This window comes from Ceratosolen solmsi, unplaced genomic scaffold (assembly GCF_000503995.2).
Source record: "Ceratosolen solmsi marchali unplaced genomic scaffold, CerSol_1.0 scaffold23, whole genome shotgun sequence".
NCBI lineage: Eukaryota > Metazoa > Arthropoda > Insecta > Hymenoptera > Agaonidae > Ceratosolen > Ceratosolen solmsi.
The window spans coordinates 238,378-250,139 of record NW_011948430.1 but is presented as its reverse complement, the minus strand read 5'-3'; the positions used below and the strand labels follow the sequence as shown (position 1 = coordinate 250,139).

General features: G+C 23.1%; 3 protein-coding genes across 7 annotated transcripts in view; 2 read left to right on the top strand and 1 right to left on the bottom strand.

The window, feature by feature from the left end:
• Positions 1-7,119: 7,119 nt before the first annotated feature.
• LOC105363917 (TIMELESS-interacting protein) lies at positions 7,120-7,799 on the top strand. The gene has a single exon (XM_011501724.1). It carries the CDS (start codon positions 7,181-7,183, stop codon positions 7,772-7,774), a length of 594 nt encoding a protein of 197 aa, XP_011500026.1. The 5' UTR covers positions 7,120-7,180; the 3' UTR covers positions 7,775-7,799.
• Positions 7,800-7,820: 21 nt separating this feature from the next.
• LOC105363914 (U6 snRNA-associated Sm-like protein LSm6) lies at positions 7,821-9,067 on the bottom strand. Of its 5 annotated transcripts, none has more exons than XM_011501720.1 (3): positions 9,003-9,067; positions 8,161-8,251; positions 7,821-8,083 (listed from the first exon to the last, which is right to left on the bottom strand). In XM_011501720.1, exons 2-3 carry the CDS (start codon positions 8,249-8,251, stop codon positions 7,932-7,934), a joined length of 243 nt encoding a protein of 80 aa, XP_011500022.1. In that variant the 5' UTR covers positions 9,003-9,067; the 3' UTR covers positions 7,821-7,931. The 5 variants fall into 5 exon arrangements, with proteins under 5 accessions (XP_011500022.1, XP_011500024.1, XP_011500023.1 ...); XM_011501722.1 differs by lacking the exon at positions 9,003-9,067 and adding an exon at positions 8,892-8,938; XM_011501721.1 differs by lacking the exon at positions 9,003-9,067 and adding an exon at positions 8,599-8,661.
• Ddx1 (ATP-dependent RNA helicase Ddx1) overlaps positions 8,659-11,762 on the top strand; it is a 3,498-nt gene continuing 394 nt past the window's right edge. Inside the window, exons 1-11 of the mRNA XM_011501723.1 lie at positions 8,659-8,740; positions 8,877-8,928; positions 9,010-9,182; positions 9,381-9,580; positions 9,644-10,108; positions 10,178-10,347; positions 10,406-10,568; positions 10,639-10,822; positions 10,893-11,186; positions 11,257-11,474; positions 11,593-11,713. Of these exons, the coding sequence (XP_011500025.1) occupies positions 8,725-8,740; positions 8,877-8,928; positions 9,010-9,182; positions 9,381-9,580; positions 9,644-10,108; positions 10,178-10,347; positions 10,406-10,568; positions 10,639-10,822; positions 10,893-11,186; positions 11,257-11,474; positions 11,593-11,713 (2,056 nt within the window). The 5' untranslated portion in view covers positions 8,659-8,724. The remainder of the gene's footprint in view (positions 8,741-8,876; positions 8,929-9,009; positions 9,183-9,380; positions 9,581-9,643; positions 10,109-10,177; positions 10,348-10,405; positions 10,569-10,638; positions 10,823-10,892; positions 11,187-11,256; positions 11,475-11,592; positions 11,714-11,762) is intronic.

Sequence of the window (11,762 nt, the reverse complement as noted above, 5' to 3'; positions counted from 1 at the left end):
CTATATACATAAATGTAAAAATTATTAATATAAAAAATATTTATTGAAATCTTTTTTAATTATTAGTTATTATCAATATTAACTCTGCCATAAAAATTTAGAATCAATTTGACAATGCACTTCTGAAAATAATATAATCAGCCGAAAAATTTATGATCTTCTTAATACTGGATTAAAAATATTTTATATAACATTTTTCATATCAGTATGCATGTCTGTATAATTATAATTTCAATAATTAAACTAAATATATTTATCTATGTATTTCAATAGAATATACTTAATTGGAATATTTTATTTATATAATTTTTATTATATATTATGTGTTTTAAATTATAATATGAATATATCAATGAGAAATATATTATTAAGAATAACATACAAAATATAAAATAGAAAAATTATTATATTTATATTTTATAACATATTCGTTTAGAATTTCAATATCACTTGACGGACTCTAACCTTTATATTATTTTCAACGTCTCTTATACAATTGTATTATTCTTATGAGGAGATTCTTTTTTAATTAAAAAAAAATTTAATATAATTATGTATTACTATATACTTTTTTAATTAAAAAAAAATTTAATATAATTATGTATTACTATATACTTTTTTAATTAAAAAAAAATTTAATATAATTATGTATTACTATATACTTTTTTAATTAAAAAAAAATTTAATATAATTATGTATTACTATAAAGGTGTATATACATTATATAACATTATAAATGTTCTCATTGATTATATTTAGTTCAAAATTATTTAAACTTAAAAAATTCTAAATTGAACTGTTTAAATAATAATTCATTTATTATTTATTATTTGCATATGAATTAAAATACTTATAACTTTTATAGTAAGGCATTGGAAATTTAAACATTTAAGTGTTTTTAATGCACAACGTGACTATTTAAATAAAGTAATTTGAAAAATTTAATGTGAAAAATTTATATTTGAATGAAAATACTATTTAATGGGAATTGTTACTTATAAATTTGGAACTAATAAAACAATATAAAAAAGTATAAAATTTCATCTCAACTATGGCTCTAAACTATTATGTATTTTTATGTCATTTTATTTCGTTGAAGGAAAAATCATATAAAAAAGTAAATATAATAAAATGATGAAATAAAAAACATAATATCAAAAGCTTACATAAAATGTAGACATTTATCATAAATCTCTATTGATAAATTATTTATTATTATGATATAAAAAAAGAAATTTAATAATAACATTATAATAAATACTTTTACAATTCAGACAATCTTCAATGCTATCCGAGAACTAGACTGATAATAAATTATAAAAATCTGGTTTTATTTTAAATAAAATAACTCATGATGTGTAATTTTTATAATTAAAGATCACTTAAAATAAATTTGCATGAATTTCGTGATTCATGATCTGCGTGAATTCAATTGCGTGAAACAAAAACACTTTTGTAACACTATCAAATGAGTTCGAGAAGAAACGGATGTATACCGAGAATCAGCAATTTCTAAGGACATGTAGAACAGATGTATTGCGATAGGTACAGTTATTTCAAAAATCTGTAGGTGGATAACCAATAATTGAGAAGTTATTTTATAAATGCCGAAAACTACATACTCTATGATTAAAATTTGTGAATGCCTAGCTAGAACGATGATCTGGACCCCCCCACTCCTTCCCTCATCAATTTCAATATAATAAGATAAATTATCGAATATCGTGAAATAGATAATAAAAATAAAAATAATTGTATATAAGAGAAAGAATGTTTTCTTTTTTTCATTATAAATGCGTATCATATATCATACATTTAAATATTTATATTGCTCGGCTTACCTTTCATGTTCCATTGCGATAACGCTAGAAAGTTAGAGTAATATATATATATACCATTAGTTACAATCGTATAGATAGATATTTAGTGATCTCTGATCATCAAGCACGCAAATTTCATGGTCAGAAAGAAAAAGAATAACTACCGAACGCAGTTCACAAATATGTAAAAGATAAGGGAAATGCGTAAGATAGGAAAAGAAAGGAACAATGTCTTATATAACTTCGAAGAACTGTCACTACCAGAATTTGAATAAAATCCGATGTAAGACGAAATCACAAAGACCTACTATCAACCCGACCTCATTTCTATGATACAATATAAAAATATAAACATATACGGACCCGTTAACAGAAATTTTATATTTCAATGTAATTTTATTTTATTTATACATAGAAATAAAATTTATATATTAGTCTCATAATCATCATTGTTCGTAATAATAAAAGGAAATAGATTTTATCTATGCTTCTAGTTTAATAACAATATTTTCGTTATACCCCTATGTCTTCTATTCGTTGTAACTACATATTTACAATCTACATTATTTTTTGTTTTTATAATTACGTATAAATTAAGATTTTATAGTTGTAAAAAATTATACAAATAAACAAATATATATATATATATATATAATAAACTATATCTAGGCAATATATATATATTCGCTTATGATGAGAAAATATCGTGCCGACTTTATATACTGTGCGATTTCACTCGTATATTGAAGGACGGAGGAAATGCGCTAAAAATAGAATTATTGGGAAAATTTAAGAGTGCAGGTGCTCAGCAAAAATCTGAGAACTTTTTATATACTATTTAAATTGTTGTGTTTATATCATGATTTATTATCTATCGATTTACATATATTAATAAAAAATGAAGTATTAAGAAAATAGTTATAATTAATTTTAATTCTACTATACATTAATTAAATTGCAAATAATACGAATACGGTATTTTATATATAACAACACTGGACAAATATTTTTAATAATTTTTTTTCAAATAATATCTATTAAGTTAATTAGAAAATATTATGTATAAGTATGAACTAGTAATTATATTTTCGTACTTATATTTATTTATATAAATATTTAAAGCAAAATAATAATAGATTTATGTAATTTAGACACGTGCGTGTGTATGTATCTACTTATAGTTAATATAGTTATATTACAAGCAAGGACTCTTACATTCTCCTTCTCTCTTTACGTATCTACAAATATGTTTTGAATAGATAAATAAATATTATTTATGTATCTATTTGTTTATGATATTTGTCTATGTATATATCTATCTGTCTGCCTATCTATTTAACTATATTTCTGTGTGTTTATTTATTTATGTATGAATGCTGTGTTGTTATTTCTGCATACGTACGTATAAATCATTTAATTTCTTTACATAAATATCTTATGAAATATTAATATTTTCTTAATTTACTTCTAATATTAGCATAAATATTGAAATATTCACAAGTTGCTACAGTATATTTGAATTTTTATTTAAAATATTGTTATTTATATAATTTATAAATTTAATATGTAAATCAAAAATATTCTGATAAGAAAATACGAATCTTTAATAGTAATATTTATATAAACATTTTTTTCGTCGCTGAAAGTTAAAATTTAATAATGAAACAAAAACTCTTGATACTTCATTATAATATTTAAACCTCCTATTATATTAGCAATTGCGATTATTGTATTATTCGTACTTTTATAATCACAGTGTACCTAAAATATAAATAACTTTAAAGCTGCGAAAAATAAGTTAGCTTTTCATTTATCAACTAATTCATTTCATAATTAAATTAGTATGTGAAAATCTGCTTATATTGGCATAATTTTCTACCAAGGAAGTATTAACAAAATTACATTACAAATTATATAATTGCATGCAATTCATATTATTTGTCGATAATAACAATATTAAAAAAATTTCGTTATTAATGTTAAAGTTAGAAAACAAGCTTCGTAGGAAAATCTTACTTCTCGAGTTTTATTGAATGAATATCGGATCTTTGCTATAAAAATTCTGGATAATACGTCTATTCTGAATTTCAAGGACAAGATAATTTTATTGTAAATATAACTTATAGAATGTACAAATTCTAATTTGAGTATCTTTTGTTAACTTATAAATATTGCTTAAAGGAAGTAATTTTAGTTTCTTATAAAATGATAAAATATTTGTACATTGAAATCAATGGAAATGATATAACTATAATGTATATAATAATAAGTTGTATTAAATTAGTAACGAAATGCTCTAATTATGTAAATTATACAATTTATTTTACTAACTCTTATAATATCAAAAAATGTTAAACTTATAGGGAGTATTCATAAATTAATAAAGGACTAAATTTATAGAATATTTTATAAAAATTATTAATTATTAACTTTTAACTTTCAATAATTATAAAAATATTTAATATGAACAAAATGTATTTAATTTATATAATAAAATAACGTGTCGAGTAATTTTTCTCTGGTAATTAAATGTGAAATAATGTCTAAATCAAATTAATATTTTTTATCTGATAATGAAACAATATAGATTGAAATTGACTGAGCAACAGGCTGAAAGAGGCTTAGCAAAAGGGAAGTACAATAATATGTATTAAAATATAAAATACCCAAAACAACAAAAAATAAACAGATATAATAAGCATTCTGTGAAAACAACAATGATAATTAAAATTAGTATACATGTATGAATGCGAAAAGGTGGCCAAAGCAAAAGAAGTAAATAAAGATGGAATGTAATTGAAAGAGAAAGGAGGGTTAAATTTAATGTCCATAAAATAAAAATACAATGCATATCGATCATAATAATATTGCTTAGTGCTTAAAAATTTTTAATGCACGAGAGAAATTGAAAATATTGAATGAAAAAAATAAATTAAGAAAATGATAAAATATACAAATCATATTTGCAATGTTTACCATGATTTTTATAATCCATATTTTATTAATTTTATTGTATAGTATAAAGAATTATCTTAACTTAATTTTATAATAAATTATTGATAATTACAATTATATTTATTGATACTTTTTATATAAAATTGAATTATTTAACTCAATTAAGAGTGTCATGTAACAGTGTATATTTCAGTCCACTGAGCTGCTATAAGTCATCTAGTACCTAAAGAAGATGAAAATTAAATTACAGTATATACATTTCTTTGTAATTATTTCAACAATATAATAATTTGTCTTCACAATCTTTTTCTAATGCGACGAATTTCCTTGTGCTACTATTAGCATAAATAATATGTTTGTTAATAATGTTGTAAGTTTATAGTTACTTTTCATGTAACAATTAATTATCAATTTTTATTTTGACTATTAAAAATAGTCCCTATGTGGTCGATTATGTTGATACTAATTCAAATTTAAGAAAAAATATAGAAGAAATGCCATTAATTACTCCATTTAAACATTTAATTTTAATGTGGACATCCGTTAGTTTACACACACACGCGCGCGCACGCACATATATAATATATGAACATTCTATTTTTAACAATTTTTTAATGTTTTTTTTTTTTTAAGAAACGTTTTATTGTAAAAGCATTGTATTTAAATAAAATTTTTTTATTATATATTATACAAATGTTCACATTCTTATGGACTACCAATAAAATACATTAAGTTATGAGTTACAAAATAATTAGTACATGATCATTAGGAGAAAGATGATGATTTGAACGCATTATTATAAACAATTATTTTACAATTAAAATTAGCTTATATTACATATTTTTAATCATAAGATTTGTAGATGTTGTTAAAAATTCATATGAACTATCTTGTCTCTAGCTTTATTAAATTTATATTCCCATGAAATATCCTTATTTTTTTACTAAAGCATTTATTTTTAATCGTTATTTAATAATTAAATTTAATAATTTAATCCAAATTGTAAGGATCCAATTAAAAAAGAGTTTTATTGTTTACATTTCTTAGTGTATTTGCATGTAGATTGGTTTAGAAAAGAATGATATTATAAATACTATAAAACTCAGATTTTTTATTATTTAAACATAAATGTTTATTAAGCCACAAACGCGTGCGCACACACATATATAAATGATACAATTAAAAATAAGTAAATGCTAATTTTATGAAAAAATATTATCAATTTATTGATGATGATAATTTTATTTTACCTAATAACTACCAACTACTGCATAATGATTACCTTTTATACAAATATGATTATAATCCATTCACGAGTAATACGTAATGTTAAACAAAAATTAGCAATAGTACAATTACAATAAATTAAAAATAATTTTTTAAAAGCAAAATATAAATATATCTAAAATATACGTGGTGTGAGTTCTTGAAAATTGTTAATCATGAATATTTTATTAAATAAATTGAGGTGGAAAAATATTAAAACACTAAAGTAGTATAATATTATAATTCCAGAAGGAGCAAACAGAAATATAATGACTTGTACTTTTTTCTGATTTAGAAGTCTTAACCTGATAGAATATTTGTAATTCATTACTTCATTAAAACATGAATATGCATTGTAGAAAGGCTAATTAATTTATAGTTTTACAGCGCATGCGTGAAGTAGGTGCACAGTCATTTACATTTGCTATTTTAAAATCTGTAATAAATATTGGTCTGGAAAATAGTTAATATTCTTCAAAACTACTAATTAAATAATCATTTAATATTTAGTTTATGATTAATACGTTTTGTACAGGATTGATAATGTATATAATACTTTTATAAGTACCAATTTTATATCTGCAATTTTATTTTTATGGAACAAGCTGTTATTTTTATATTCTTATTCTTAATCAATATTTGACATGACGGGTACACCTAAAGAGCAAGGCACCAGTAACGAGGTTCGAAAAGATTTAGAAGTTGAAGATCCACAAAATGTACAACGCGAAGAAACTACTTCATCAGTTCCAGAAATAACGCAGAACGATAAATTAAACAAAAAATTACTCGTATCTTTTCTTAATCGAATAAATTCACAAACAGGCAAAAATCAGTACTTAAATGACAATAGTGATTACGAAGATAACAGCGATACAAATTTCGATTAAAAATCAAGTATTTCATGATAATAGTGAAAAGTATAATTAATTTATAAAATTATAAAAGAAAGACAAAAAAGTATAAAAACTTGCATACTTTTTTAAAGAATAGTTGTTAATTAAACTGAATTTACTTCTTAATATTATGCATTGTTAAAAAAATTGACGGAAACCATCATATTATTCTATATTATGTATATGTACACAAAATCAATTCTTATTATATTTGGAATTTATTTTGCAAATATTAATTAAATAATGTGTGATTCTGAATTATCAGATTTCAATGATGAAGATGATCTTGTTAGACAGTATGAAAATAATCAAAGGAAGAATGATGATAATATAGTACAAGAAAATAACGAAGATGATACTGATTTGAATGAGGTTAAAAATGAAGATGAAACTGTACAGAATAAAGATTCAGTTGTTACAAAAAAACGTGTATCAAGAAAACTTTATGTTTTAAATACGGAAAGACTGAAAGGATGCAAAGGTATTCATACGATTGAAAAACTCTATGAAGGATTTAAATTTAATGGTAAAGGATCGGAAGTGGAAGATCTTAATAGAGTTATGAAAAGGCTTGAATATTGGGCATTTAGATTATTTCCTAAATTAGATTTTGATGATTTTTTGGATAAATGTGAACATTTAGGCCACAAAAAAGATCTTCATACTCATTTGAAAAAGTATAGACTTGGAATGATCGATGCTGATCAAATTTGCACACAAAATGAAATAATTCAAGATGAAAATGATGATCAAGTTTCAAAGAAATCCAAAATAGAATTAGTCACTAAAACTGTTGATGATAATTTTCAAAAGTTATTTGATGAAATTAATTATTAATATAATTTATAATTTTACAAATTAAATGAATAAATAAAATATCACCTATTGTAAACAAAATTTTTTATTATTTTACGCTTACAAATATGAGTATAAATTTGGTTAAAATAAAAATTGCAAATAAATATAATTTAACAGCTATGATAGCTGACATTTTTTAATTAGTTCTTCGTTTCTGTGTACTAATATATAATACATTATTGCCTCTTATGAATGCATCACCATATTTATCCTTCAGTTGACCGTTAACATACTCTTCAGTTTGTTCTAGTGCAATGTTCATATAACCATCTAAGCATGCTAAAACTCCTGAAAATAATGTAATCTTTAATTATAAAAACTGAACGTTTATAAATAAATGTATTACAATTCAAATTATTTTTTACCTCTATAATCAACACCACTATTAAGTTTCACAACAACTGGCCGTCCATGAATTTGCTGAATAAATTGCGATAATGCTTCCTTTCGACTCATCTAAAAGTATTTGAAAAATTATTATTGAACATTATTCATTTTTCTGATTTAAGGTTAAATGATATTTACTTTAATTTATCTTTAAATTCGAAAAGAAAAAAAAAGAATATTAGTTTATATAGCTAATGCTTTAAACCAATTATTTTTACGTATTATAAAATTTAATTATACTACGTTTGATTTATTATATATCGCACAAAACTAATATTTTCAGTAAAGGAAACAAAATATTTTATTCATAACACTGCGAATTGTACAGATTATATTATAATACTACTGCAAGAATAATCAATTATAGTAATTGACCATCGTCAACACATCTTAACTTGCGTTGGTCCTGCATTAACCTGAAAATTATTATATGGAGAAAGATACGAAAAATTCGTATCCTGGATTTTATAAAAATCTAATTTTTTCACAAGCTACTTAAAGTATAATTTATATAAAACACGTATTGTTCAAACTAAAAGGAAATGGCTGCTTTTGAAGGTATGAAATTTCTTTTCCGGAAATTTAATTATGAATTATTATTCGTTATTATACGAATTAAGAGAAATTTTTAATGAAGATAAATTGAAATGAATAATAATTATTTAATTTAATATTTTGCTTATTCTCTTTCTAGAAATGGGTGTTTTACCTGAAATTACTAGGGCTCTCGATGAAATGGAATGGGTGTTAGTTGTTTAATTTTTAAACAATATTTTATTATTTTTTACTAAACTATATGTAAAAATTTTATTTTATTTACATTTTAGGCTTCCTACAGATGTGCAAGCAGAAGCAATTCCATTAATTCTTGGAGGAGGTGATGTATTAATGGCTGCAGAAACTGGTAATGGAAAAACTGGAGCCTTCTGTATTCCAGTATTACAACTGGTACTGGAAACTTTGAAGAACAAACAGCTTCCAAAATTAACAGATGAAATTTGTATGTATTATTTTTTATATTATATGTATACATGATTTGTATATATTACTAATTATATTTAAACATTAAAATGCTATAAATTATTAGTTAACGTAGAATGATTATGTATTTATTATTATTATAAAATTTTAATATATTTATTATATATTTATAAAATTATTTAATGTGCAATTTTTATTTATTTATTATTCTATGTAGCATCAACTTGGATTTTAAATGGATCCGATAGTACTAATGCTTGTTATATAATTGGCAATGGTCTTCTTTGTCACAGTCAACATCAAAAGGAATGGCATGGATGTCGAGCTAATAAAGGTATTCAAGGAAGTGGAAAATATTACTATGAAATTATTGTGAAGTCTGAGGGATTGTGCAGAGTTGGATGGTCAACTCCTCAGGTTTGATAATTAATTATTCTTAACAATATCAAGAAGTAAGAATTAATTAATTTTAAAATATAGGCAGCTTTAAACTTGGGTACAGATATATTTGGATGGGGCTATGGTGGAACAGGAAAGAAAAGTAATGGAAATAAATTTATTGAGTATGGTGAATCTTTTAGTATACATGATGCTATTAGCTGTACTATTGACTTAGATAATGGAGAAATAAGTTTTTGGAAAAATGGAGTAGATCTAGGCACAGCTTTTTATCTAAATTCTAAAGAAAAGTTAGAAACTTTTTTACCTGCTGTGGTTATGAAGAATGTAAAAATATCCATTAATTTTGGAACACAACCATTTAAATATCCTCTTTCATCTGATTACGTTGCAATTTGTAATGCATCAGAAAATTATGTTGTAAACAGTTCTTTAAACAAAAGTGAAACTGTAAGTACTGCGAAGCAAATTAAAAATGGTCCTCTAGCTATTATAATAGAACCGAATCTTGAACTTGCCGAACAAACATATAATCAAATTGAAAAGGTAAAATTGATACATTCAATTTCATTATATTTGAAAGTAGTAAATATAATCTTTTTTGTTAATTCTTAGTTTAAAAAATACATAAAAAATCCTGAAATAAAAAACCTACTATTAGTTGGCGGAGAGAGTATCAAAGTTCATAAAACTGCTTTAAATCATGGAGTAGACATTGTTGTTGGAACTCCAGGAAGATTAGAAGCACTAGTGGAAAATGGATATTTATCATTGAACCAATGCAAGTAAGTTTCAGACATTTTTTGTAATGTTATTTTTTAATTAATTTTTTTTTTTCTACAGATATTTTATATTAGACGAAGCAGATGGATTATTAAAACAAAATTATGAAAACTTAATTAACAAGTTACATAGACTTATGATTAATGTGAGAAGTGATGAAACAAGGTTGCAAATGGTAGTTTGTTCAGCTAGTTTGCATGCTATTGAAGTAAAAAATATGGCCGTATGTATTTCAAATTAAAAGAAAAAATAAAATAAAGATATAGATTAATAATTTAAATAATTATTTTTAGGAACGTTTGATGCATTTTCCAGTATGGATCGATTTAAGAGGAGAAGATGTAATTCCAGAAACAGTACATCATGTTGTAGTAATAGTTGATCCTCGAAAAGATAATTTGTGGCAAAAATTAAGAAGACACATTACAACTGATGGTGTACATAATAATGATAACATTGAAAATGGAAATACAGCTGGTATAATAAATAATAAAATAATAATAATAATAAATAATAAAAGTAATTAAGCCTGATGTGTGTATTTCAGAGGCTCTATCAGAAGCAGTTAAAATACTAAAAGGAGAATACTGTCTTAGAGCTATAAAAGAACATAAAATGGATAGTGCTATGATTTTCTGTAGAACAAAACTCGATTGTGATAATTTAGAATCTTATTTAAATCTAACCGGTGATAAAGAATTAACTTGTGTTTGTTTACATAGTGATCGTAAGCCAATTGAACGTAAAAATAATTTGAACAGATTTAAGCAGAAAGAAGTCAAATTTTTAATTTGTACCGATGTAGCAGCAAGAGGATTAGATGTTATTAACTTACCTTTTAGTTAAAATAAATTTATAGCAATTTCATTTTAATATTTATATAAAAATTTAATTATTTGATACCTTTTTAGTTATTAATATAACTCTACCTGATGACAAGACAAACTATCTTCATCGTATTGGACGAGTTGGAAGAGCTGAAAGAATGGGTTTAGCTATTTCTTTAGTGGCTAATGTTCCAGAAAAAGTATGGTATCATGGTAATTGGTGTTTATCTAGAGGTCGTAATTGTAATCAAACAAATCTGTTGAACCAACGTGGATGTTGCATTTGGTACAATGAACAGAGGGTAATATTTTCAAATAAATGAAATTATTTCATATCAAACATTACATTAAAAATAAAAATAATTATAATCTATGTATAAAAATATAATAATTTATAATAATAGTCTATTATTAAATTAGTTATTAGCAGATATAGAAGATCACTTAAATATAACAATTCAACAAATAGAAAATGATATTAAGGTACCAATAAATGATTTTGACGGTAAAGTTACATATGGTGAAAAGCAAATAGGAGCAGGTATGATATATGTACATATATATATATATATATATATATATATATATAT

Bases quoted from the DNA above. Each gene is read 5' to 3' on its own strand.
- LOC105363914 (XM_011501718.1), bottom strand. The intron at 8,084-8,160 runs GTAAAAAATAAT...CATTATTTTCAG, and splicing joins TAGTGGTGTTGATTATAGAG to GAGTTTTAGCATGCTTAGAT.
- LOC105363917 (XM_011501724.1), top strand. From the start codon at position 7,181: ATGTGTGATTCTGAATTATCAGATTTCAATGATGAAGATGATCTTGTT.